The sequence below is a fragment of the Rhinolophus ferrumequinum genome, chromosome 27 (genome assembly GCF_004115265.2).
Source record: "Rhinolophus ferrumequinum isolate MPI-CBG mRhiFer1 chromosome 27, mRhiFer1_v1.p, whole genome shotgun sequence".
NCBI lineage: Eukaryota > Metazoa > Chordata > Mammalia > Chiroptera > Rhinolophidae > Rhinolophus > Rhinolophus ferrumequinum.
In genome coordinates, this window is record NC_046310.1 from 1 (window position 1) to 27,043 (window position 27,043).

At 56.7% G+C, this 27,043-nt stretch overlaps 2 protein-coding genes and 1 long non-coding RNA gene across 4 annotated transcripts; 2 read left to right on the forward strand and 1 right to left on the reverse strand.

The window, feature by feature from the left end:
- Positions 1 to 1,855: 1,855 nt before the first annotated feature.
- Positions 1,856 to 9,247, reverse strand: LOC117018519 (uncharacterized). The gene is made up of 3 exons (XR_004422246.1): positions 7,056 to 9,247; positions 5,145 to 5,233; positions 1,856 to 4,707 (listed from the first exon to the last, which is right to left on the reverse strand). It is a non-coding gene; the product is annotated as an uncharacterized LOC117018519 (long non-coding RNA).
- Positions 9,248 to 9,372: 125 nt separating this feature from the next.
- On the forward strand, positions 9,373 to 15,499 carry CHI3L1 (chitinase 3 like 1). The gene is made up of 10 exons (XM_033099544.1): positions 9,373 to 9,735; positions 9,845 to 9,874; positions 10,609 to 10,810; positions 11,116 to 11,172; positions 11,886 to 12,036; positions 12,641 to 12,762; positions 13,536 to 13,659; positions 14,128 to 14,310; positions 14,744 to 14,860; positions 14,989 to 15,499. The coding sequence occupies exons 1-10, from the start codon at positions 9,591 to 9,593 to the stop codon at positions 15,127 to 15,129; spliced, it is 1,272 nt and encodes a 423-aa protein (XP_032955435.1). The 5' UTR covers positions 9,373 to 9,590; the 3' UTR covers positions 15,130 to 15,499.
- A 463-nt stretch (positions 15,500 to 15,962) lies between these two features.
- MYBPH (myosin binding protein H) lies at positions 15,963 to 27,016 on the forward strand. Of its 2 annotated transcripts, none has more exons than XM_033099542.1 (11): positions 15,963 to 18,335; positions 18,413 to 18,547; positions 19,168 to 19,335; positions 21,285 to 21,373; positions 21,713 to 21,908; positions 22,086 to 22,225; positions 22,764 to 22,923; positions 24,227 to 24,363; positions 24,497 to 24,683; positions 24,946 to 24,994; positions 25,402 to 27,016. In XM_033099542.1, the coding sequence occupies exons 1-10, from the start codon at positions 18,146 to 18,148 to the stop codon at positions 24,960 to 24,962; spliced, it is 1,419 nt and encodes a 472-aa protein (XP_032955433.1). In that variant the 5' UTR covers positions 15,963 to 18,145; the 3' UTR covers positions 24,963 to 24,994; positions 25,402 to 27,016. The 2 variants fall into 2 exon arrangements, with proteins under 2 accessions (XP_032955433.1, XP_032955434.1); XM_033099543.1 differs by having other exon boundaries at positions 25,429 to 27,016.
- Positions 27,017 to 27,043: the final 27 nt, after the last annotated feature.

Consider the following 27,043-nt stretch of genomic DNA (forward strand, 5'->3'; position numbering starts at 1 on the left):
CACACACTGTACTGCCCCTTGTTGCTGCCTCGTCCCCGTCTCACTGTTGAACGAACTCTTGCTCGTCTTTGCTCGTCGCCGCCGGTTCTCCAGGACCCACTCTTTCCTTCCTTGTGTTCCTTTTACCCATTGGACTCATGCCGTGTCTCTCCCCGACCTTAAAGCTTTGTCCAGTGCGACCCCCTTCCAGACCGCTCAGGCCCGGATCATCCCATGGCCATGTCTGCTCACCCTTCAGGCCGACCCTAATGTCCAACGTCTTCAGAGAGCTCCTGCAGCCACTTCTCAGGCACACAGTCACATGACTCTGACTTATTTTCAGCATGGCACTTCCCACGGCATGGTGTTTTTCCTTGCTTATCATCCTTCTCTCTGGGTTAGAACAGAGTCTCCATGTGAGCCACAACGCAGCAGCCTGATTCCTCTGTCTCCAGCACCTGACGCTATTTCTGGCACGTAGCAGATGCTCATTCCTCGCTTGGTGGAAGGCTGGGTGGGTGGACAACCTGCACTCTACCCCTTTATAGACTCTGCTCTTAGCAGAGATGTACATTTCCTCAGAGAACCAGTAAAATCAAGGCCTGGGCAGCATTTCCCACATCAGTTCAAGTTTCCCCTCTACAACTTGAATCAAACTTCATCCATTCCACAAGCGTGAGCAAACTGCTTGCTGAGACTGTGGATGGACCTGAAGGAGATTTCACCCCAGACTCAAGACTGGATCTTCTGCAATTTAGAGTCCAGAAGGGTCCTAGGCATGCCCACAAAACATTGTCATTCAAGATGAAATGAGCCACAGCAATGAAAAATGAACAGAAAAAACAGGCTCAAAGGAAGGAGATATGCCCCTGGTTGGATGATGGGTGAGACAGAGGGGCCCGCATGAGCCTTGAATGTGGGTTCCCACATCCCTCATCCTTGGGGGCACAGTGTCACCCAGGCAGGAACAGCCAGGACCCCCAGGGCATGTCCACAATGGGCCAGGCAGAGACCGCAGTAGGAGGCAGTGTGACGAAAGGATGGAGGGACTGAGCCGGCTTGGGGACTGGCTGCAGCCACGGGAGAATGAGCTGCGTGGGCACAAGACCCAGAGCAGCCAGCCCCTGGGCAGCAGCCGGGGTGCAGGGAGGGTGGTCGGTGGAGGGCCTCGCCGCAGTCATGAGGGGCTGACCTCATTTCTCTCTGAGAAGCTCCGTGAAACAGATTCCTCTCTCTTCTTCAAGCAGTGTGAGTACAAGCTGGTCAACACACACGATTTCTCAACAGCAGGAAATGAAGCAATAGTTTTTGAGGCAACATCCCGCCTTAATGGAAGGCAAGCTCCAGGCTCTGGTCATGTTGCTGTCAAGTTAGTCTTGTTTTTAGTAAACAGTTCTCCTGCTAAGGGTGCTTGACCCTCAGGGAGGGGTGGAGACCTGGGGGCCTTCACAGGAGGGAGGAATAGGCAGGGCTCCACGGTTCTGCTCACTGTCGGCGGGGGCTCTGATGGGAAAAACCTGGGGTGTGGAGGGAAGGGGAGGGGAGCTGGGCCGAGGGCACTCGGGGAGTCCTGAGAAGCAATGCCAGGTCTGGACTAGTTCCCAGACTCTGCATCTTTTCTCTCCATTGTCAATGTAAGAAACATCCAACGCTGTAAAGAATTTTTATAAGAACTTATTTGAGCCAAACTGTGGACAATTGCCAGGAAGAAAGGTCTCAGAGAAGGACAGTTTTGTAGTCCTCTGCACTGTGCCTGAAAGAGAACCCCTCACTCGAACACCTGTCCCCACCCCAGGGCTCCTCACTTTAGAAAATTACCACGATCCTCTCCACACTGCCGGAGGCGGAACCGTATGGACAGCCCCTGAGGAAGCCTTATCCTTCCCTCTGGCCTCTGCTGGCCTCTCCATCTCTGGCCCCACAGCCTGGCCCAGGCCATCATGACTCCTGCCTGGACCCTTTAACCGCTAGGTACGTTCTCATCTCTTCCTCGCCTGTCCTACTCTAAACCTACTCCACAGAGCAGCGAGAGGCTTTAAACAGCACAGATCCTGCTGTGGGCCCTGCGGAAACGTTCCGTGGCGTCTGATTGCACTTAGAGCAAAACGCTGCACGGTTTACAAGTGCCCCAGGCCCTCCTGGCTCTCCACTCAATCTACTCCAGCCACATGGGCCTTCTCTCACTTTCTTTTTTTTTTTACTACCCAAAGCTATTTCTCATATGCTGTCCTCTACCTAGGTCATTCCCCCCTTCTTGACATGGCTAACCCCTCTAGCCCTTAGATTCAGTTTAAAGCCACCTGCTCAGACAGCCCTCCCTACCATCCAAACTAAATCCCACTCCTCACCCCGCCCGGCTCAGCCCAGGACTTGGCACCTAATAGGGGCTAGGAACCATCTCCTGAAAGAATGGGGTGGGGACAGCCAACCCCTGTGAGCCCTTTCCTTCCTGTGTCTACACCCTCCCCTTATTTTTACACTTTCTCAAAACTGCCCACACAAACACCACATTGCAGGGTCTCTTCTCTTCCAAAATTAGCTGTAGAACTGGACAATTCTTTGGCTGCTCCTTTTAGTTTCAGGGTTTAAGAGCTGGTCACTTCAGGGTAAGAGTGGGTAGAATAAAAAGTCACCAACAGGGAGAAGTGGCAGAACCTAGAGACAGACCAGCTTCCTCCGGCCGTGGCCGTGCCCTGCAGACAGCTCCCAGCTTCCTTTCTTGGCGAGATCTTACCAGTTGTCTGCCACGGTCCCAGTGTCAACCTTCCTGCCCTATTGTCTGACGATGGGTCGAGTTTCCTTATAATGTGGCCACCCTTCCCCTGCCTCCCCCATAGGAATGGCCTTCCTGAACCCAGCTGTACTCAGCACTGAAAAGGCCACCATCTGCTTCAAGCCTTGCTCTACCACACAAAATCCACATGGCTTGGGGCAAATCGCCTACACTCTCCAAGCCTCTGCTCCTCTGTAAAATAAGAATAAGACCAATATGAGGATCTGGCAGGGGGAGACTGGCATAGTACGCAGCGAGCATTTGGCACCCGTAATATGTCTCCTCTTCCCCTCAGGATGGATCAATGGTGTGAAGTTGTTCAGCCAAAAGACTCCTGGGGTCTAGTGAACCATTTCATGCTTTAACCAAAAAGTCTGCAAATAACAGATCTGGTGTTGGGTGGCTGGTGTGTTCTCTCGGTTCTCTTGTGGTCTGAATGGTGAGCCAACTCACGCCGAGCTTGGTCTCCCTGAAGACAGAGGTGCCCATTTCCAGTCACCAGGTCATGGGAAAATCTTTATTGGGCACCAGAGCTCAGAAGAAGGCCTCCCATCTCTTGGAAGCAAGGGTACGTTTCTGAACAGGAGTGGTCAGATGGCGCCCACCCTGTGGGGTTGGGGAACAGCACAGCTCAGAGGGGAGGGCCACTCACCCATCTGTCAGTGTGCCCTGGAGCCTCCCCTAAAGTCTTATTTGAATGTCTGGGCTCAGACTCAGCTCTGCAGAGGGAGCGTGTGCCACATGCTGGGCCAGGGAGTTAAGGGACAACCAGTGTCCTCAAGGCCACGCTGGTGACGGCCCCTCAAGGAGAGGTGCATCTCGGTGACTGTGGGGCAGAGCAGATATCACAGGATCCCCCGCCGCCCCGATGTAGGAATTCTTCTTCCTGTGCCAGCCGAGGGCTTGGATGAGCACTAGCCTGTATTAGCTGCAGTGGTAACCACCTCTTTAACAAGACGGGCCGAGGTCTGGGGGTTTGATCTCAGTGTGCTCCCGTGGGTGATGGCTGCTGGCCCCAATGTGTCGCATGGCTCCGCACCCAGCTTTCTCTTCCCAGTCCAATGCCCAGAGAACACAGACCCACAGAGAGCCACTGCTGCCTGACAAGGGGGCCCCTGACACGGCCGTCCCAGAGATGGTGCCTGGGCCACTTTCCAAGCTGTCTGCTTAACGAGAAACCCACTTCAGGGCGGCCAAGAGTCCCTTGTGCAACCTCTTGGCTGTTATCCTCAGAGACCGGGGTGTCCAGGGGCCTATCAGGGCCCATCAGCTTCATTTCACTTATTTTAACAAATGTGTGTTGAGCAGAAAAAGAAGTTCACACTGTGCCCTGTTGCCAACATGACTAAGCCACAGTCGGGAAAAGAACAAACCAACAGGCTTGTCCTAATTGCTTCTGTCCCCCAAATAATAAACCTTGAATACTTCTCACAAACTTGGACTCCCCAGCGGAAACATTTGGCCCCTGAGCTTCCCTGTGCTGAAATCTGAGCCCAGGGTGTGAGTGTGACGATTGTGACACACTTGCTGTTTTCCCCCACGAAGAGACGACTGCAAACATGGTCAGCTTGGTCGTTTGTAATGTCCCCTTTAAACACATGCGCTTTGTATTTAGCCTGCCTGTCGTTGAAGGCCAGCTCACTCGCAGTTTTCACAAGTGAACGTTTTCTTCCCTTCTGTGAACACAGGGGCTCTGGTCCTCCACTGAGAGCTTCTCCCAGACGTTCCACGCGGGGCCGAGAGGGCCCCTTGTCCAGCCCTGGGCCCCTGGGCCCCTGGCTCCTCTGGGGAATCTCGTGCGATGTGCAGAAGCCAGATCTGATTCTTCGCGACGCTTCTGGTCCTGACAGAGCACAGCCAATTGCGCCCACACTGGAGTGGGATGGGGCCTGACAATTAAGTGATTTCGGTCAGGGGCCGGCAGTGCGGTTTCTGGAATCTGATTTCCTGGTAGCCTTTTCAGAGATTTGCATATAAGGTTAAGAAGATTATTATTATTGAAAGGGGTGTGGACATTAAAAGAAAGGGGTGTGTACTGCTAAATTTAGAAGAAAATCCCCAAATTAATCAGATTTCCAACAACAATGCTTCCTCTCAAAAGACCTCATGATGCTTAATTAACTACCTAGGTTAGGTGATCGATGCTCTTAAAATACACTGGTAGTGCCTGTTTTCACCTTAGAGTCTACCATTTCCTCCAACTTATGTAAGAGTTGGTAAAATTATCTATTTTGTAAATATGAAAAAATTTTGAGCAAGCAAATTGATATATTTTATCTATTTCTTGAAGGAGTTAATAAATCAGATTGTAAGATCTTTTAAAATCTAATGGAGTAAGCTCCTGGTCCAAACATCTCTTTTTTAAAGCACTATTACCATATCAAGCACTTACATAAATGTGAAGAATCCAAAGATTTCTAAAACATCTTTCTACTTTCATGCTTGAAATCTGTTGGCTCAGAACTTTTTTTCTGGCTAAAACTGTAATTCAGGAAGGGAAAGAAGAAAAAAAAGTTTTGACAGTTAATTAACGATCTTGTTGATAGGTTACAAAATAAGAAGTAAAATCACTGTTAAACAATTTAAAAGTTTTAATATCTAATCTATAATTGTATACGAAGAAACTTTTGTATAACATTCTAATCAAGAGGATTCTTTGGAAAAATTAAACTGGTTTAATAATTTTGGTCTAAAATGCTTTATACCTTCTCCCTGATTTTACCACCATTACAAAAACAATATGAACGCAAGCCTCTAGTTTGTACAACTCTTGGGTTTATTTTTTTGTAAAAAGCCCAATTACTTTGAATGGCTTAAATTTCCTCTACTTTTCTTTCTGATCATATAACATAACGTCAATTTATTTAAGATTATAAAATTGCAAAACAAAGAGTTCAGCTATATTAATGATAATAAGTAATATTTTTATTAAAAAAGAGGAGAATATTTTGTATAATGCTAACAGATCACACAGATTTGATATGTCAATTGAAATTGTAATTTCCAGATCCTTAGTTAACTTTATGACCTTAAAATAATAGTAAACTTGAGTTGATAATAAACAATTTTTGGAAGCTTGAACCACATGAAATATACCCACTGTTATTTAGTACGATACAGTGTGGCTGCAGTAACAGTTGAGAGCTGTGTACATTCCTTTGCGTTATGTTCATGTACATAAATATTTTTTTAAGAAAGGTAAAAAGTGTGAAAATCAATAGAACAGATCACACTTACACAAGCTGGAACGAAGCACACTTTTTAAAAAATTTTAATCATACATTTTGTTTAACCTAATTCATATAGCCACAATATTAACATTTCAACATGTAATAAATCTAAACCATATTAATGAGCGAGTTCACACTTTTCTATTCTGTCTTCAAATCCAGTGTTGATTTTTATACTTACAGCCCATTGAATCACTCTTTAAATGTTATTTTGTCACAATTGAACTTTCAAATTTCAAGAGAAAAAAAATTTCATGAGAACTTCACATAGACCATGGACTAGTATGTCATCAGGATACTGTAAAAAGATCAATTTTGTAGAGTATAATGACAAGTACTGATTGTCCTTGCCTATGAAACAATGCTAACAAAGGTTAAACTCTCCCAGTTCCTGGAACATGGCAGGCTCTTCCCACACCGCTTTTTCCAGGCTGGTACTCACTCCCCTTCCTTCCCTCCTCCACTTACACGTCATTTCCTGAGGAAGGCTTTTCTGACCATCTGTGCCCATTATAAATTCTCCTAACCCTCGGAATTGCCTTGTTGAGCTTCTCACAGTTGTAATAAATAACTTGTGTATGTGATTCTTAATTTAGCGTCCATCTTCTTTGCCAATATACTTTATGAATACAGAGACTGACTGTTTTCACTCACCTTTCTGCCTTCCTCCCTGGGTGCGAGGCAACTGTACGTGCCCAGAGTGCTCCGTAAGCATTGTTGAATGCATAGATGAAGGACCATTGCAGCAGGGGGGCTTAGAGACACTGGGTCAGGGAAATTAAGTCAGAACGTTTGTTTTGTGGTTTTATGGTGGCTCCAGAGTCAGTTACTCACAGAGGGACAAGAGCTATTGAAGGAGATGGAACTTTGAGGACATCAGGTTCCAAACTCAGAATACAAGAGTTTGGAGTTAGGTGCTATGCTACGACGGCTCACTCCATAAGTACTTTAACAAGTATCTACTCTATGTCATGCACTGGCGGTGGACACAAAGGTGAAGAAAACAGCCTCAGTCCCTGCCTTCACTGCGTTTGTAGTCTGGCCCGGGAGACGGACATTAACAGGACACCTACCTCTACCTCTACACGCCGAATGTAGTGATAAGTGAGTCAGGTGCTAGGAAGAGAGGTCAGAAGGACTCTGACAGCCCCCGCTGGAGGTTCCCTCACCGAAGGTGCCTGCTGAGCTGCAATGGGAAGAAGAAAGAGGAGTAACTGGCCAAAGGTGGGCCTGTTGAGGGGCAGCTCTCCGTGGGTCTCGCATTTCTGCATATCTTAGGAGCTGTGTCCTCCCAGACTACCCTTCCAATGATGTTTGTGTAGCCAACAGCCTTGCAAATGGACATAGTGTTTTCCTCTGGAACAAAACGCAGGTTTGTTTACTGTCCAATATAATGAAGATAACATCTCCCTCCAGGTCCAAGGAGAGGGGGCTTCCTGCCCATTAGAAGAGACTGTGTTCCTTAAACTCAGCTCCCCTTCTGTGTTGCATGCTCCAACATCGCCCTCCGGGAACTTGGGGCCAAGGGAAGTGTATTGGAGGACCAGCTGGTGCCATTAAGACTGTGCAGATTAGGACTTGCTGACAGCAGGGCCGAGCCACCCACCCTGGTTTCGGCAAGTAGCTGTCAGCATCCAAGCTTCCACTTTGGGGAAGTGAAAACCCCAGGGCCATTCTGGTTGAAAGCAGTTTCAATACACCCAGGGCCTGCAACGAGCCAGGAGCAGGGCTGAGCCCTGTGCCCAGTCACAAGTGAGCAGCAGCTGGGGAGTGGGCACCTATTGCTTATGAGGTGGTTGGGGCAGAAGTCACCAACTTTCAGGGGCTCAACTGCAAGTGGTTATTGCAAAAGGTGTCCCGGGAACAGTAAAGCAGGAGCTCATGCCGGGACCCTAAGTCGGGTCAGCAGGGCTGTCACACTGAGATGCCCAAGCAGCCTCACAGGAAGTGACGCAAACGTGACGCTCATGCTGCTTGCTGTGTCATGAGCAAGTCCTCTGTCTCTCTCCTAGGTTCTCGTGTCTCCGGCCACAATCCATGACACTGGCTGTCTCATTAGCTTGCAAGTGGCAGAAAGCCTTCATAGTTACTGACAGGCATGTAGACAGCGTATGCAAAGGCTCCGTGGTGGGAGACAGTAGAGCAAATGCTCAGATTTGGCGAAGGCGTGGTGGGTGGGGTGTAGAGAGTGAAGGGGCACGGGTGACCTGGGCTGCTCCGCCTTGGCACCTTGCCCAACCCCACTGAGGCAGGTCAGGGCCACTTGTCGTGAAGCCAGTTTCATGCAGAACATGTGAAATTAATAAACTGAGTTTGGGGGAGCACAGAACAACTAGTCTTGGGCCAGTCTGAGCCTCGGAAATAATTTTTAACAAGGAAGAGAATGAAAATAGGAGGTGTTTTCTTAACATCCTGCACTCTGTTATGAAAATTTTTGCATGCATGCTACTTTATAACACCTCAGTTCGAAATTAGAGGAAGTCCACTTCTCAGTGTCCCAAATGAAGGTGAAAAGTTATCACCGACTCTCCCTGCTGTCGATCATCTAGGCACAAAACGAGTCAGTTGCCTTAAAAGGGAGAAGCACTGACCCTTTAGTATTCAGAGTACGACTCTGGACACACTGCTTTGTGTCCACTCCTTACAATAAAAAGAAGGAGGACTCATTCCAGTTCTACTGGGAGAGGAAAGGCGATGACAGGGAGACAGGGAACAGGGAGAGAGCTCCCTTACCCAGATCTAACATCGGAAGGTTACTTAACATCACTGTAGAAATAAAGGGACTTTGTTGAGAAGACCTCTGACCCAGTCTGGCTCTTGGTGTCCTGAACTTTTCACTCACTGCCTGTTAATTAGTTTACAGCCTGCAGAGAATGGAGTTATCCCGGATCACTGGCCAGAAAGTGTATCCACAAGCCGGGCTGCAGCCTGCACAGCCCTGTTAGGGAGTTCTGCTCTTCCCCTAAGACTGATGAGGACTCAGGAGGGAGACAACACTGGGAGAGGAGCAGAGGTTGTGGAAATGGTCAACCTGACATTATCAGGAGTCCCCGTGTCCCCTGCCACTTTGCCGCAGCCCCAGGCTTTCAGCAGACCCTTTCTGCTCGTCCTAAGTGGCCTTTCAAACAGAAAGCACCAGCTCTAGTGTTCTCTGGCGCTTCCCATCCCCCCGACTGTTCCTGTAAACAGTCAACACATGGTTGCTGAAAGACCTCTTCTCTCAAGTCAGGCTGTGGGAACAGCTCACAGAGAGCTTGCGGGGGGGGGGGGGGGGGGGGGGGGGGGGGGGGGGGGCGTGGGTCCGGCGGGTGCCTGACGAGGGGAGAAACACAGTTTCAACCCAGCCAAGGGCAAAGGTGCACAGGCTGACAGAAATGCCCGGAAAGTGTTGGCTAGAAAAGCTACAGAGGTGGGAAGGAGGTCTTTGGAAGGGAGGCTGAGTCACCCTGGGAGCCCCTGGCAGTCACTTGGTGGCTCTTTTGCTGGTAGGTGCCTCATGAAGAGGGGCCCAAGGTTTCAAAACTCTGCGGGTTTCTCAATTGTCCCAGAGCTCCTCCCACACAGTCCCAGACTGGTGGTTCCTTCACTGACCAGCTCTGTTTCCATAAATGGGATGGTTGGAGGCCGGGGGAGTACAGTGGGATAGGTATAAAGAAAGTGTGAGGCGTAGGCAGCTGGGCGCAGGCACAGGAAGAGGCCACAGCTGCCCCCTCTCTGCTGCAGCCACCATGGGTCTGGGGGTGGCTCGCACAGGTCTCTGGGCTGGGGGTGCTCAGAGCCACTGGCCGAGGGACGTGCTGTCCGACCTGCTGGGGGATGGCAGGTGCACGCAGCAAGGCTCTAACCCTGGCTTTCTCCTCAGGTTTGGCAGTCCTGGTGCTGCTCCAGAGCTGTGAGTATACTCCCTTTAGCTCCTGGGAGGCGGGGCTGTGGGGAGGGTGTCCACAGGCGGTACTGGCAGAGGGGAGCACTTTTCCAGCTTCTTCTGTGATTCACAGGGCTCAGAAATATTAACACTGGTGAAATGGAGGTGATAAGTATTTTGATGTTTGTTATACTATTTCTACTTTTCTGTATGTTAGAAACGTTTCAAAATAACAATCTTCCGAAGGCTAAGGCTCTATGAAGGCCTGTTGGGAACCAGCCTCCGCTCCTCACCATCACCTGTGGGCAGACAGGCTCCCCTTGCAGCAGGAGGGATTCGAATGAGAGCAGAGGAAGGACTGCCCGGTCCCTTGACTTTGTGCCCCAGCTTGGGGGTGGGCTGAGGGGAGCTGCTCTGGGTGGGTTACAGGTCCGGGCAGAGAACAGGCGGACCAGAGCCTGGCAGCCAAGGGCCCTGCAAAGCCCCACCCTGGAGGCCGGTCTGTGACACGGGCTGTGTTGGGCTGGGTCCCCTGCTCTTCGGGGCCTCTGGGAAGCCTTGTTTGTTTGCAGCCCATTTCATCCTGTTCTTAGTCTGCAGTCTGCTCACACGGCAGGCTCTTCTCCAAGCATGTTCAGAATAGGCCCGATTCCGCGGGACAGCCGAGCTTTCACTTAGCATTCGGGGTGCTCACACGCCCTCCCCCACGCCCGGGAGCTGAGCTCAGGGCTCAGCACAGGCCCCCCCGAACTCCTCCTCAGGCGCAGCATACAAGCTGGTCTGCTACTACACCAACTGGGCCCAGTACCGGGAGGGCGACGGGAGCTGCTTCCCAGACGCCGTGGACCCCTTTCTGTGCACCCACATCATCTACAGCTTTGCCAACATAAGCGACAACGAGATTGACACCTGGGAGTGGAATGACGAGACGCTGTACGGCACGCTCAACACCCTGAAGAGGAGGTCGGGCCACGGGCGAGGCTGGGCGGGCACGGGACGCCTTGGCAGGGCTGAGGGTCGATGCCGCCTGGAGAGGCCAGTGCCAAGCTCCTCTGGGAACGGCCCCCATCGGCCAAGGGTACCTCTCTAGGGAGCCCGGACACTGCTCCCTCTCTGTCGCCGCGTCCTGGCGTCGCCACTGTGGGGGACAGAAGTGGTCTGTGGTGTCTTAGAAGATCGGGGCTGAGAGCTGGAAGGGCCTCGAGGCCTGCGAGAGGCTGTGTCACGGCAACTTTGCTCTTCCCTGCGCCCCTTCCTTGTGCCCACAGGAACCCCAATCTGAAGACCCTACTGTCTGTCGGGGGATGGAACTTCGGTTCTCACAGGTACGACCCACTGCTGGAGGATGATGGATACGGGTAAGGGGGCGGCATGGGGGTCCCAGCGCCCCAGACGGGCTACGTGCAGGAACCTAAGTCACTGTCAGGGGCCCGCCTCACGTGCCACCAAGAAATCAGAGTCCACAGGGGGAGGGGGACTCGCCAAGAATCACACAGCAAGTCGACAGTGGATGTTCTGCTTCCTTGCCAACTCTTGTTACCACTCAGACCCGACAACGAAGGTCTTCTGGGGTATACCGACCTGAGGGCTGGAAGGACACACAGGCAAAGGATGGGGAAGTTGGGGAGTGGAGACCCTGGGAGGACCTCCTGGAATGGCTGCAGTTGGAGCAGGGCTGGAAAAGGGGCAGGGGCATGGTGACAGCTCCCACTTACTGAGTGACGTCTCAGTGTCAGACACCTTTCCAGCCATTGTCACATGTTGTCCTCACAATGGCACAGAGATATTACCTATATCCTCATGTTCCAGACGAGGCCTCTGAGACTCAGGCGAGAGCCTGTTCAGAGCCACACTTGGAACCCAGGGATGTCGGGCTGCAGAGCACGTGCCTGGAAGAGGCTCCTGTGGTGGCCGTGGCCTCCTGGAGCTGTGGGCTCAGGGCCCCTCTTCCTCGTGGCTCAGAAACCCCCCCAGAGCGCTGACTCGGCCCGCGTTTCAGTGCTGAGCTCTCTTCTGTGCGGGTTTTGTTCTTTCAAAGATTTTCAAAACTGGCCGCCAATGCCCAGACGCGCAGGACGTTCGTCAAGTCAGTGCCACCCTTTCTACGGGCCCACGGCTTTGACGGGCTGGACCTGGCCTGGCTGTACCCCGGAAGGAGGGACAAGCAGCATCTCACCAGTCTGGTCAAGGTACCGTTTGGGGCAGGAAAGTGGGAGGGAGGTGGGAGGACACCAGGGAGTGAGCTGGGCAACGTCGTCTCCAGCTGACAGTCTGCTGAGGGCAGGCGGAGAGGGGCTGACGTGTCCTGGGAGCTGGGCTGGGAAAGCCCGAGGGTCTGGGTCCCAAGACCTCACTGGGCAGGAAGCCGCCTGTGGCCGGGCAGGGGCGGGGCGGCGTCCTAAGAGGCAAAGCACTCACTCGTCACTGCCGCTCAGTGGAGTGTCCCTGCGTCAGGGACACTGAGCCACGCGTGTCCAGTTACCCCCGAGCAGTGCTTGTCTAAAAAAATTGTCCACAGCACCAACATAAGGCACCTGAAGACTGTGGTCTCATGTGCTGGCTCAGACAGGCACCAAAAGGCAAATTTCTTTCAACATCGTACGTCCCATCATACGAGGGACGTCACGGTCCCTCCAGAACAGCAGTAACTGTGTGCAGATGGGTGTGTCCTGGGCTTGTGGAGACGAGACTGGGCCCAACAGTTTTTTAGGAAAAGCATGGGTGCACCCGAGTCAGGCTGCCCCAGTCTCCCTGCACAGGCCCGTCCCACGATCCAGCCTCTCTCCCAACCAGGAGATGAAGGCTGAGTTTACAAAGGAAGCCCAGGAGGGGACAGAGCGGCTCCTGCTCAGCGCAGCTGTGTCTGCTGGGAAGGTTGTCCTCGACAGAGGCTATGACATCGCCCAGCTGGCCCGGTGAGTCCCCGTCCACCTCTCTCCAGCAATGAGAACCTTGCTGTGTGAGCTCGGGCAGGTCACTTCCCCTCTCTGTGCCTCAGGGTCCCCATCTGCCAACGGGGCATAATGCCCTTCCTTTCTCATTTGGGGTACAGTGCTGACCAGCTAAGAGTTGCTGTGGGCATCTGTGAGGAAAAGGCAAGAGGAGAAGCTAAAGAGCAGGCTCTTGCTGCGTGTGGAGCTGAGCAGAGCGACTCCCAGCAGATGCACTGGCAGTTCTGACACTTATCATTTCCGGATTGCCAGGGAGCCTTCTGGGAACACAGCGGGGGGGGGGGGCTGTCCTCCTCACCCGACCCCCTTCAGAGGGAAGAGGCACTGTCCCTTCAGAATTGCCTTTCCAACGATCTCAGGGAGCTGCAGACTCAGCGCTCAGGTGGATCACTTAGGTGGCAACGGGGTGGTCCCAGCCGTTTGCCCCAAACACTGACGTGTTCACAAAGCCCCTCACCTAGGTCGCAGGTCCGGGCCACCCCTTGGTCCTGCTCATTTCTCACAGCTGTCTGTTGATGCCACTTTTAATCTGCACTCACCACGATGAACTTGGTGGGAGAACGTGACATGTCACCCCCAAACGTGTGCTGCGGCAGGATGGAAGGGCTCCATTCCTGCCTTAAGTGCACGTGTGGGGCCCTGAGCCCCCCGGGTCACTACTGGGTTTGGGTCACTGGCTGCCCGTCTGCCCCGCTCACACCCTGCTGGCCCCCACCTCGGCCCCCACCCCCTCCCAGTCACCTGGATTTCATCAACCTCATGACGTACGACCTCCACGGAGCCTGGCACCAAACCACTGGCCATCACAGCCCCCTGTTCCGAGGCCAGAGACAGGCACGTGCTTACAGGTTCAACAACGTGGTGAGTGCACGGAAGGAGGGGTGCTGGCCAGGGCCCACATGCCACCCCCAACTCCTCAGTCCCCTGCCAGGGAGGGGCTATGGTCCTACTTCATAGATGAAGAAACCGAGGCCCCAGGTCTATGCGTCCTCCAGGTCTAGGAACACAGGACGCCACCCCACCGTAAAGGAGCAGGGCCGCTCCTGACCAGGCCGCAGGGCACCAGTGGAGGCAGAGGACAGGCAGGGGCTGAGGAGGCAGGAGTCTGGTCTAGACATGCTGCTGGCTCCTAGGGAACCTGAGCCAGTCGCCCGATTTCAGCACCTTTCACATAGTAACAATCGCTTCGTGTACTCGTGAGGAGCTTTGGAGAATGAAACTGCACAATGTATCTTAGCCTGGCATGGTTCCCGGGAGAAAGGGGTGTCCTGGGGCCTGTGGAGATGCACCCGGCCTTCCTGGCTAACCCCCGTCCCCCTCCCCGCCCAGGACTATGCCGTGGGCTACATGCTGCAGCTGGGGGCCCCGGCCAAGAAGCTGGTGATGGGGATCCCCACCTTTGGGAGGACCTTTACCCTCGCCTCTTCCGAGACGGGTGTGGGAGCCCCCACCTCAGGGCCGGGAATTGCAGGCCAATTCACCAAGGAGGAAGGGATCCTGGCCTATTATGAGGTATGACTTGGGGCGAAGGTCGGCCTCCCACTGCACCCTGCTCTGCTCCTTCGGGGATGAGAGCAACGTTCCAGTGGACTGGGGGCGGGGGGGCGGCCAGGCTCACCCAGCCTGCAGCACAAGCTCCTTTAGCCCTCTAAGGGAGGGCCGTCCCTTAGGTCAGGGCCGTCCTTCTGGCCCAGGAAGGAGCGTTACCCAGAGCAGGGGCTTCTGATTCTGGCCAGCTGACCACTCTGTGAGCCTGCGGCCAGTCCTTGGTGTCAACCACACAACTCGGGGACATTGGCATCTGTTTTACACAAGCTTGCAGGGGGCCAGCTGTCTCTGGGGGCCTAGTAGCCAGGAGGATGAAGCAGGGGCTGAAAGAGACTCGGGGAGCTGCACCCTATGGTCTCAGCACAGCTCCATGCACCCTGCCTTGCTCTCTGCTCAGATCTGTACCTTCCTTCGTGGAGCCACGGTCCACAGACTCCTTGACCAGCAGGTTCCCTATGCCACCAAGGGCAACCAGTGGGTGGGGTACAGTGACCCGGAGAGCGTCAAAACCAAGGTAGGTTCCAAGGCCATGCCCAGGGTAAAGAGGGAGAGGGACAGCCTGCTCTGAGCAGCCGCCACATGTGGGTTCCCTGCCGTGGGACCAGACTTTCAGGCACCAACAATATCTGGCCTCCCGTCTAGGTGCAGTACCTGCGGAACCGGCAGCTGGCAGGTGCCATGGTGTGGGCCCTGGACTTGGACGACTTCCGGGGCATCTTCTGTGGTCAGAACCTGCCCTTCCCTCTCACGAGTGCCATCAAGGACGCACTCACTGCAGCTTAGCCTCTGTCCTCCTGCCAGGGAGCCGGGTCGCCCCCCCTACTGAACCTGTCACGCTCCCTGGGACCCCCGTGCAGAGGGCCGCAGGTCTGAGGGCTGAACTTCCCTGTGGTGCAGGGCTGGGAGCAGAGGCCTGGAGGCAGCACGCACCGTTGAGGAATGTAATGCTCGCTGGCCCCATGCCCAGCACAAGGGGGTTCCCTCCAGCTCCCTGCCCCAGGCCTCTGTCTCAAAGGGTATCATTTGTCAACCTCCAGCAACAAGGAGCCTAATGCCACGTCTGCAGAGCCCCACTTGAACCCCCAGGAGCACAGCTGGGCCCCGCCCACCCGCCAGCTGTTCAATAAAGCGCCAGAGCTTCCTAGCATTGATACTCGCTCGCTTCAGGACGTCTTTGCAGTGGCACCTGACTCACCACGCTCACCTCGCCCATTTCCTATGGTTTCTGTTCTCCCAGGATTTGGGGGCCTGGCCTTGTGGAGGGGGAGGCCACCCCGGCCTCGGCCAGAACCCAGGCAGTCCCAAAGGGAGCCAGCATCCTTAAATCCATCTGCCCTGAATTTTGCCCGAGAGGAAGAAGCCGTCCAGCCATCTCGGTGCAGCTCTTGATGAGAGCAGCCTTTTCTGCTCCCAAGGCTAGCACACAGGAGGAGGAGGCAAGCCCTTCACTCCCAACCCTCCATGTCCTCTGACGAGGGAGATGTGGGAGCCAGCCCAGGGCCAGTGTGGAGAGCCCTGACCCCAGACGCAGGCTAGAAAGGGGACACCAGTGCCACCTCACGCACCGTCCCTTCATCCCAGGGCTGGAGTCTGCAGGCCTTGGGCGCCGGCCGTGCAGCCCCCTCTCTCCTCCCCTTCCCAATGCTGCATCAGCCCTCTGTCCTACTCTTTTCTCCCCTGGGGACACACTCAGCCCTCAGACCAGCAGAGATCAAGGCTGCTCCGCTCAGGCTGGCGTGGGACACGTGGTTGGAGAGGAGACATGCCTTGTGTCCAAGGAGAGTCCGATGAACACCCGAAACAGGGAATTCAGTCCTGGGTCCCCTGAGGTTTGGACCGTCCGTGACTTAGCCTAGTGGTTTGTGACACCAGTTTGAGGTGCAGGGAAGGAAATGCCTATTGGCCTCCCTGAAATCTGAACCAGTTGGAGCTGGGCAGATGCAACTGGTCCCAAGGTCACAGCCTGGCTACAGGCGGAGGGAGTGGGAACTTGGCCAGAGCCTCAGGGGTACCTGACATGTCACTGCTGGCCAGAGGACCGAGCATTCCCCGAAGCCCGCGCACTGCCCATCCCACCAAATGAGGGTCTTTGAAACCCAGGGGCTGTGAGCTCTTCAGGGCAGCCCAGTCTCCACCCTTCCCCCCTGCACCCCCCTCCCCCGGCCTGGGACGGGCTCTGCAGAGCTGACTCAGGGTCCTGACCAGTTAGTCACGTTCACTTATAGCTGTAGACTCAGAGTCCAGGGATGGAAACCTGGTCTCCAGGCCCCCCCACCCCCCTGCGCACAGCACACTGAGTCACCTGGCAGAGGCCCCCAGGCCCAGCACTGCCACCCCCAACAGGGACGCTCCTGCGCCCCAACCTGGGAGGGACACTGCCTGTGGCTGAGGGCCCTACGTAAACTACATGTGAATTGATTCCTAAACATCGCACGTGCTAAAGTGTGCGTGAAATTTATTTTTTAAATTTGAAGAATTATCATATAATGAACACTTGTGTAACCGCCACCAAGGACAGGAAATGAGACCTCATTAGTCTCCTGAAACTTCACGCACAGGTCACCACCGTCTGCTGCCCTGTGCTCTCACCCCCTGGAGATTCCCCAGAGGAAGGCAGCCTGCTGTCATCGCCGAGTTCCCCTGGGGGGTAACACCACCTCCACACTACGTGCGAACACACGCCACAGTGACGGGTGCCTTCTGCTGAAGGACTGAGGTTGTCCTCACGTTTGGGGCATGAAGCAGAACACTGCAGAGGGTGTTTCGGGCGTGTCCCCTGCGGCACACGTGTGGGTCGCATGCGTTCAGTTCTGCTAGATGCCATCTTGCTTCCCAAAAGGAGGCTCCCATCTACCCTGCCAGCGGCACCGGAGCGCTCATTGCCTGCCCCCTCCCCGGCATGTGGTGTTTCCGGCTTATTAGTGTTTTCTTGAGTGAATGAATCAACAACTAGAAATTTGTACCTGCCTCGTTTCCTCCACTGCAAACGCCTGAGCCATGCCCCACTTTGAAGCGTTTCAGAGTGCGGCCACCTGCCAGGGCCTCCTCCACATCTGCATTACGACTTGAGCCCACCCCAAGGGCCAGGGGTCCGTCATCGTGCTGTCTGGAACAGGCAGGGAAGAGGAGGCTCAGAGAGGCGTCACCAGGGGCCTCACATCCCCTCCTGGGGTCCCGTTGCTGGAACACCTTGCTCAGTCCCACCGTGGCCTCCCACTTCCTCCTTCTCCAGGGCCTTCAGCCTCAGGCCCCAGGGGATATGAGGTCAGGCAAATGTGGGACCCCAGGGGCAGAGCTGGGAGTGCTCCCCAGGGAGGCTATTTCAGGCTTCTGGGACCCAGCCCCAGGCTGAGGAGCCCTGGGCACAGGTGACCACAGAGGCCAACACACACTGAGGCGGGTTCATTCTCCAGATAGAAGCTGTCATTCCCACTGCCCTGACCCCTGGCACAGGCTCCTGCCAACGTCCCATCTCCTCAGTCTGTGCTTTCCTCCCATAAGGGCACCAGCACCCGGCTGCTGGGGTCCAATCGCAGTGATGGTGAGTGACAGATGGTGCAGTGTGCTCCACAAGGCACCCTGGAGAAAGGTCCCTCCCCCAGAGCTATTCCTGGCCTAGGAGCTCTCCGCCACCCAGCCCCCCCGCCCTGACCTGACCCCACAGCTGGGAATCGTTTCACTGGGGGTGGGGCCGCCCCTGGTATATAAGCCTGGACCTAGGTGTCCCAGGCACCCCGGAGGCCAGACCCTCCACTGCAGACTTCTGCACACTGCAGCCTGACCCCCAACCAGCCCAGCAATGACAGGAGAAGTCACCGCAGAGGCCCCCGCCGATGCCCCAGAGGAGAAGGCCTCTGACTTGGCCAAGGGGCCCCCTGAGCCCTTGGAGGAAGTGGCAGCATCAGGGAGTACCGGGGAAGAGCAGGCTCCCGTGGCGAGCCCTCAGGCCCCTGTCCCCACGGCCACCAAACCTGCACCCCCAAGTGAAGGTGACAAGAGGTGGGGCAGGTGGGACAGGGAGGCAGCGGGAGCTCGCGGCACCCTTCATCCTCTCCCCTGCCCTCAGACGTGCCCAGTGCCCCGCTGCTGCTGACTGTGGAGGACGTGAGTGACAGCTCGATGACCGTGAGCTGGGAACCTCCGGAGAGGCCAGGGAGGCTGGGGTTCCAGGGCTACGTGCTGGAGCTGCTCAGGGAGGGAGGTAAGCTAAGCCCTGCACGCAGCCAGGGCGGGTGGGCTTGGGGCACAGCAGGGACAAGCCCCCAGACCCTGCCATTGGCCAGTCAGGGAACACAGGCAGGGGGAGCCCACATGACCTCAGGAGGCCCTTATCCTCCAGCTCCAGGGAGCCCCTGAGTAACAGCACAGAAGGAGGGGGCACAAGGCAGTGCTCTGACGAGAGGTGAGGGCCATGCTACATCTCAGCGGACCCTGCTGGGGGCCAGGGGCAGAGGGCCGAGAAGCTGCGGGTGGATGGCAGTTAGACTCAGAGACAGTGAGAGAAATAGGGGACAGGGGTCTGGCGACATTCCCACTGTCTGTTGTCCACGGCAGCCACGCTCAGCCTGCCCTCTGCCTCTGCCCCGACCGTGCTGTGTGACCTGGCAAGGTGTCCACCCTCTCTGAGCTTCAGCCACCCCACCTCTGGCCACCATTCCAGGGCTCTAACGTCAGGTGTCTGATGCCATTTGAGAATGAGAAGTCAGGGAAGGGGAGCACGGAGAAAATGGGCCCGTAGAGGGAGGTGGCTTCCCTAGATCACCAGGGAGAAGAGTGCCCATGGCCACACAGCCAGGGCCCTGTGCCCTCTCCTCTCCGCAGCCTTGGAGTGGGTGCCTGTGAACGCCCGGCCCATGATGGTGACCCAGCAGACCGTGCGGAACCTGGCTCTGGGAGATAAGTTCTTCCTGCGTGTGGTTGCCGTGAGCCTGGCAGGGGCCGGCCCACCAGCTGTGCTGGACCAGCCTGTCCACATCCGAGAGACCACTGGTAAAGCCCATCCTCTCATCCGCTGCCCCCAGCTCTCCCAGGCACTTTATCTGATAGATGGAGAAACAGAAGCCAGTGGGCAGAGCGGACAGGCGGTCATGTCCGCTGTTCCCACACACGTGTGCACAAGCCACACGCTGTCACCATCTTGCCTTAAGAAAGTCCCAGGTTCTTCAGCAGTCAGGGGCCTCTGGAGGTCCAAGAGGCCATTTCCCTGAGTGGCCAAGTCCCCAAGCATTAGGGGAAGGGCTTCCTGACCCCCCAGAAATGACCTCTCAAGCTCCCCAGGTCCCGGCCTCAGGTCCCGCGCTAGTCATTCCACTCTTGCTCCTTTCTAAGCACAATCCCTCCAGCGGCCGTGGAAGCCATTTCTGCCCATTTTCTATCATTTCCTATGGCCTGGGTTCCAGATCTCCCCGAAGTTGGGACCAGAGTGAAGTCTGCTTCCATCTGCTCCCACCATGTCCCTGGTGGGAGGAAGCCAAGGGCCGTGAAGGCTTCTCCATCCCCAGGGGGCAGCGTCGCACTGGGGGCCTGGGAGGCCAGCTGCTGTCCGTTGCTGACACTTCTATTTGCAGGGTGCATTCATTCGCCGCAAGCCTACCCTCGTTTCCCTCCCAGAGCTGGTCGGGTTTCAGACTGTTAACGGCAGTGAGTCATTTGGTCTAATCCAAGGTCTCTGGGGACAGCCCAGGGTCCCAGGTGAAGAGAGACACAGGCCAGCAGGTGGTCTGAGGCCTTCTCCACCTTCCCCTTACTCCCTCTCCCCACCCCCACTGTTCTGGCCTCCAGAAAGGGGTTTCATGGCCACAGAAGGGGTCAAGTTTGGATTCACGGAAATACTTCTCAACTCTAGGGCCTGAGAGATGTGGGACCCATAGGGAGCTTAGAACTATGGACTGTCACACCTATCTGGAGGTGACCAAACCTGTGGTGGTAAACCTCCCAGAACCTGAGCTCCACACAGGACCAGTCATGTCCCGCCAGGTGGCAGGGTGTCTGCTCAGCGATTTTCAAAACCACTGAGGGTCCTGGACTTTCCCCAGGGGCCCCGGGGAGCTGAGACTGAGAGGCTGCGAGAGCCCGGGCCTCACCCCGAAGCCCAACGTTGGCAGCCAGACTCGGCACCCACCACTCCATTGAAATTCCTCTGGCAGGAGAAAGGGGGGTTTCCTGGAGAGAAGAGGCGGAGGACACTGTGAGCACACAGGGCACACAGGCCGTCCTCACGGGCAGAGCAGGGTGGGGGCCCGCCCAGCGTCCTCGGCCACCTGCAGCTGCCAAGCCTTCTGTGCCTGCTGCTTCCAGAGCCAAGTGCCACACAGCTAATCCTCAGAGACACAGTGTCCCTTCCCCGTCTGCTCCCTTCCGTCCCGCGCACCAACTGCTGCCACCTGTTTGCTGCTCAGATGCCTCAGTCACCGCCACCCCAGACCAGCCGGCGGAGAGACAGTGGCCAGGGCTGCTGCGGCTTCCCTCGGAATGACCTGTGGCTGTGGGGGCTACACCTGGTTAGGTGACAGCCAGGAAGGTGGTCTGATTTCAGGAAGGACTTCCCAACTGTGAGACTGAAGGTGGTGGGAGGGGTGACAGAGGAAGAAGGGGGTATGTCTGCTGTGGTGTCATTTAGGAAGGGACAGATCCTAACCCTCCCGTGACCTGGACACTGGGCCCCTCGGCGGCAGCCTGCTGGGTTGGGGGGCCAGAGGCATCGCCCCCGTTCTGGGCATGCAGGTCACGGGTGCAAGAACCCCTGCCAACCAGGCACCCAGCACTCACACCACAGGGACCTCCTGGCTCCCAGGTTCCCAGGCGCCTTGGGGTTTGGGCCCCGCCTCAAGGGCGAGCTCTGCCCTTCCCACAAGGACATGGCCCTGGGACGCAGCCAGGAGCCCTCACCCATCAGCACCCCACTGCTGTGCTGAACCTAGACTCTTGCTTTGATGCAGAGCCCCCCAAGATTCGCGTCCCCCGTCACCTGCGTCAGACGTACATCCGCCAGGTGGGAGAGACGGTCAACCTGCAAATCCCCTTCCAGGTGTGTGTCTCCTGCCACGTGTGAGTGCAGGTGGACATCAGGGCCCCATCGGAGCAGGTCAGAGGAGCCCAGGGGATGTGAGGACCCCTGTGGGGGTCGGCCACAGAGACCGCCCTGCCCACCCTGTCATGCACATTCTCCAGCCTGTGGACAGGACAGCCCATCCCAGGCTGGCTGGACACCTGGAGGGGAGGCTCCGAGCAGCACCTGTGGCTCCAGCCCCCCTGCTGCCCCTCGTGGGCAGGGCTGTTGGGTGGCTCCCAGGACACAGCCCCAGAGACACGGAGTTCGGGGGTGGGGGACTGGCTCCTCCTGCACACCAGGGCTCCTCTCTCCCAGGGGAACCCCAAGCCTCAGGCCTCGTGGACCCACAACGGCCACGCCGTGGACAGCCAGCGGGTGAGTGTGCGCACCGGGCAGCAGGATTCCATCCTCTTCATCCGCTCGGCCCAGCGCTCAGACTCAGGCTGCTACGAGCTCACCGTGAAGCTGGAAGACCAGGAGGCCAAGGCCACCATCCACATCCTGGTGACAGGTATGTGCCGGGAGGCTGCCCGCCGGGGCCCCAGACACCCCCACCCCCAGCCCACAACTCCTACTGCAGAGCTGACCTCATGGGGTCCGGCCAGGGGCCTGTGAGAGGAGCAAGACCTTGGGTGCGGGGCTCTGTGGTGGCCCCCACCCCACTCCCTGTCACACTCTGGTCCTGCAGAGAGGCCTGAGCCCCCGAGCAGCATCAGGCTGCTGGACGTCTGGGGCTGCAATGCTGCCCTCCAGTGGACGCCGCCCCAGGACACAGGCAACGCGGAGCTTCTGGGCTACACGGTGCAGAAGGCAGACAGGAAGACGGGGGTGAGGCCTCCTGGAGCAGATGGGGGGGCAGCCCCCAGGAGTCCAGGGACTGAGTTCTAGTCCACCTACTGCTAGCCTGGCTCTTTGTGTGGCTTTTTGGCAAGATCTGTTTCCTCTCTGGGCCTCAGTTTCCCCCTGAAGACTGCCAGGGTGGCTCTCTGAGGCACCTCAGATTCCAGGTGGCACTTGTGGAAATGTCATGGGCATAGGATTCACCTGGGAATCCTGCTCAAAGGCAGATTTTCATTCAATACGTTCAGGGTAGGGCTGAGATCCTGCACGTCTAAGAAGCTCTCAGGTGGTCTCAGTTTGCAGGTACTCAGGCCACACATTGAGTGCAAGGCTCCAGAATTCTCTGAGAAGCCCAGAGAGGTCACCCGAATGACCCAAGAGCTCCTTCTCCCAATTCAAAGTCCCTCAAGCCCAAGGCTAGAAGGTTCAACCCTGCAGGGACTGGGCACAGAATGAGCCCTCTGAGGACGGGGCAGCGAGTGGGGGGGCAGGGTGAGAGGTGAGATGACAGGCCGGCTCCCTACAGCAATGGTTCACGGTGCTGGAGCGCTACCATCCAACAACCTGCACCATCTCCGACCTCATTGTGGGCAACTCGTACTCCTTCCGGGTCTTTTCGGAAAACCTGTGTGGACTCTCTGCCTCCGCCGCTGTCACCAAGGAGCTTGCCCACATCCAGAAGGCAGGTGGGTCTGGGCCAGGACCAGCGATGCTGGTTCTCCCCCTCTCATCTCTGCCTTTTCCTGTGGGCTTCTCACGGGTGCTGCCCTGTCCACGCCCACGCACAGCTTCGCACACTCACACACAGACATACACACCCATGAACACACATGCACACCCAGTTATACACACCCACACACAGAAATATACACACCAACGCACACCACGCACACACGGGCACACCCACGCACAGATATACACACCCACACACACATACACACCCCACGCACACACGGGCACACCCACACACACATACACACCCACACACACATACACACCCACGCACACATGCACGCCCACGCACAGCTATGAACACCCACGTACTGGAACAACCGTAAAGACGCGGATATGGGGACTGATTTAACAAGCACATCAGAGCAGACCCATTCCAACAAGAAGCACCGCGCGGGAGGCGGTGTATTCTAAAGATGCTGAGTGGCTGCTAGCATCATAAAGGTCGCTGGGTCTCACGTGCATGTCCCAAGGGAACCAGTCTGAAGGGCAATGAGCGTGGATAGTGAATTCTGGCAAGTCTGCTGAAAGCACAGCCCTCCCAACCCTAATATGACGCCACATAGATAGACAAGAGAGATACGAGTATTTACAGTCTCCACACAGGGCATGGCCCCTGCGTCACATGTGAAATTCCAAGCCCTTTCTCCCTGTCACCCTGTGGCTCCAAGGCCCTCCCCCACACAGAGTCTGGGAGGATCCAGAAAGCACACTCTTTCTAATACCAGGCTGAGCTGCACAGAGTCAGGAGGACATTTTTGTTTAAAAAGGAGAGCCAGTCCGGTCTACAGAGACAAACAGAAATGAAACGCTGGTCTCTACAGTCAGCCGAAATCCGTCACCTCTCTGGCATCCCTGCCACCCAGGCACTTTGCCCCTTTGAGACATTCTGCATCTGAGCTCCACACACTGGCCATGCCTGGCTTCCTAACGGCTCTGCCCCGGAACCACAGACGAGGGGTCAGGATGAAATGGGTTGTCTCCCGTCCTGCTGATGCCGAGACCTCCCTCCCGACCATCATCTCTCTACCCAGAGACACACAGTCATCATGTGCTCTTCCACCTTGAAGGCACTCATCCTCTAAGGGCCGTATTTCCCATCTGGCACATGGGGACAACAGTTGCCCTTGCAGAGGGGCGCTGTGCAGACTAGGTGACATCGCTGGGTGGAAGCTTCAGTGATCATCTCAGGAAAAGGAGACCTCAGAGGTCTCCTTCTGCAACTGCACGTTCACCCCATTTTCTCCCTGAACCCAGAAATTATTGACAAACCTAAAGGGTTTGTGGAGAGAGACTTCCTAGAAGCCCCCTCGTTCACCCAGCCCCTGGCCGACCACGCCTCCACCCCCGGCTACAGCACTCAGCTCTTCTGTAGTGTCCGGGCGTCACCCAAGGTGAGGGGGCCGTGGGGGCAGTGGGCTGAGGGATCCCACCAGCGTGTCCCCCTGGGCCCAGAGATGGCCTTGGAGGGCCGCGCCCAGCCCCCAGCTCCCAGCCCCCAGCCCTCCTGTGACCTTGCTCCAACAGCCCAAGATCATCTGGATGAAAAACAAAGTGGCCATCGAGGGCAACCCCAAGTACCGCGCCCTCTCTGAGCAAGGCGTCTGCACCCTGGAGATCCGGAAACCCAGCCCTTTTGATTCTGGTGTTTACACCTGCAAAGCCACCAATGCGCTGGGGGAGGCGTCTGTGGACTGCCGGCTGGAGGTCAAAGGTGAGGGTTGAGGAGGGCCTCTCCACAGATGGGAAACAGAAGCTCCCTCTTCCCTGGACTGGAGGAGGCTGAGCGCTGAGAACCAAGACAAGTCCAAGGGCAGCAGACAGAGGCCAGGCTGGCAGGACTCGCCACGAGGGAGGATGGCCCACGGGGGGCAAAGCAGTGGGGTGCACCTTGAGCCTCCCTGTCCTTCCTTCCCCACGTGGGTTCTCAGCAGATCCCCTCCAACCCTGGCTCTGACCTGTGGGATTTCTTCCAGCCTCAGCCACTCACTGAAGAGCAGGTGGAGGAGGCTGTGACAAAGGAAGGTAAATGGCTCTGCCTGCCCCCCCCCCACTACATGGGGCAGAGGCTGGGAGCAGGGGTGGGGTGAGGAGGGTAGGGGCAGTCACTCACGCAGTCCCAGGGCATCTCAGAGACACGAGGGCAGCGGAGCAGGCAGGCGTTGCCAGTGAGGCCAGGACGGCAGTGACCTAGAGGGCGACCTAGGCCTGGCTCTGGGTGACCTCAGGTCAGGGCACCCTCTTAGACCCGCCTTCCCATCAGAAAAGGGGGCACAACAACCTGTCCCTGCCTTCCCTGAGCAGACAGTGAGGAAGTGGGCAGAGCTCAGACCCGGGAACTGGGCCTCAAGGGAGGGCGGGCTGGGGAGGAGGAGGGAAGGAGGGCTGCTCCCCGCCCAAACCCCTCTTCAGCCCGGCTCTGCCCACACTAGGGGCTCATGAAGTGTGTGATCTGCCAGCTGCTGAGTGCCTGAGAGGTCAGGCGCACCAGGCCCGCCAAGCCCAGGACCAGCTCCATGGATGCCCAGACCCCCATTTCCACACTGACGGCGGTTGGCTCTGCTCCAGGGCACCAGCCTAGCCTCCTCCCGCCGTGACTGGAGCCCTGAACCCAGGAGTGGGCCTGGCAGACCAGCCCAGGCTTCCCGGGCACAAGGGGCCCGGAAGGTGCAGACACTGGAGTGAGAGCCTCTGCAAAGGGTTGCGTGCTGGTGAGAGGCAGTCAAATAAAGGTGTGCAGTGACAGGGAGCGTCATGGTGACGGCGTCTCCACGTAGGACGTTGCAGAGGCACCAGTAGGAGGGGACCCGAGGAGTCATGGGGTTTTTCCAGACACGAGCTTTTTCAGGCTCTTGTTTTCATGGTCAGAGCTTGCTACCCCACGACGACAGTGACACACCCTTCCCTGGAGGCCTCAGTGCTCCGAAGGCCTCCACATACCCCTGCCCCACCACTGCTTCCTCTGGGCTGAGGTTGTCTGTCGTCCTCTGGACGTGGAGGTGGGTAGGCAGTGGTGTGCTCGCCACGCGCGTTCACAGTTGTTTATTAGCCAGGTGGCCTTCCCTGGGAGCCGGGGACAATGCACGTCTGAGAGGGGGAAGGGCCTGGGATCAAGGCCTGGAGTCGCTACTCACACTCAGAACCACGGCCCTCACCCTTCTGCACAAAGGGCTCCGGGCTCGGCAGGGGGCGACCCTTCCCCAGGTGCCCCAAAGCCCCTGAAAACCAGGTTGCATGCCAGGGGTACTGAGGGCAACTGCCAGCAAGACCTTCCTGCCCACAGTCTCAGGGGGACGGCTCTGTCCTGCTCCAGCCTGGCATCCCTCATCCCAGGAGGGCCCACAGCCAGCCCGCATTCTCTGTCCACTTCCTCCTGGGCAGGCAGAATGCTACCCAAGAGCTGGCATGTCTCCATCAGGCCCAGAAGCGGCAGAGATGGGTGTCACCTAGGAGAGTCCAGGCCCATCTGCAGATGCAGCTGGCGCTGGTAGCGTTTGTGGCCCAGATGACAGGCGGTTGCACTCAGGCTCCTCCTCGGGATGCTCACTGCTGCCACCCGATGGCTGCGCGCGGCCACACCTCCACGTTTGCTCTGGGGGCAAAGGCTGGTGCAGAATGAAGCTCTTTCTGCCTCCCCCAAGTCTAATCCTGGGCTCCTCAGGACAAGGAGAGCCGGCACCCTGGCAGCCAGCATGGCTGGGGACGTGGGTTCCTGGCAGGTGGGGACTGAGGCTCCTTCACAGCTGCCCTCAGTGGCTCTGGCCACCTTCTCCGACAGAACAGGAGAGAGAAAAAGGCCAAGATGCCTGGTCTCTCTTCTTCACTCCATCCTCTCCTGTCGTTAAGCTTGGTCCCTGGGCTGTACCAGCAACACCTAAGACAAGCGGCTCCCTCCGTGCCCACAGGCCCTTCTCAGTCCGAGTCCCAGGCCCCAGCCAGCCTGAAGCCGGGGCTGCCCTTGGGATGGTCAGACAGGTGGGGAGGCTCGAGCCACTTTCCTCCTCCCCTCAGGTCACCTGGTCCCCTCCCCATGGGCTGCCCCCAAACGTCCTGCAGGATCCAGGGGTGCAGGGC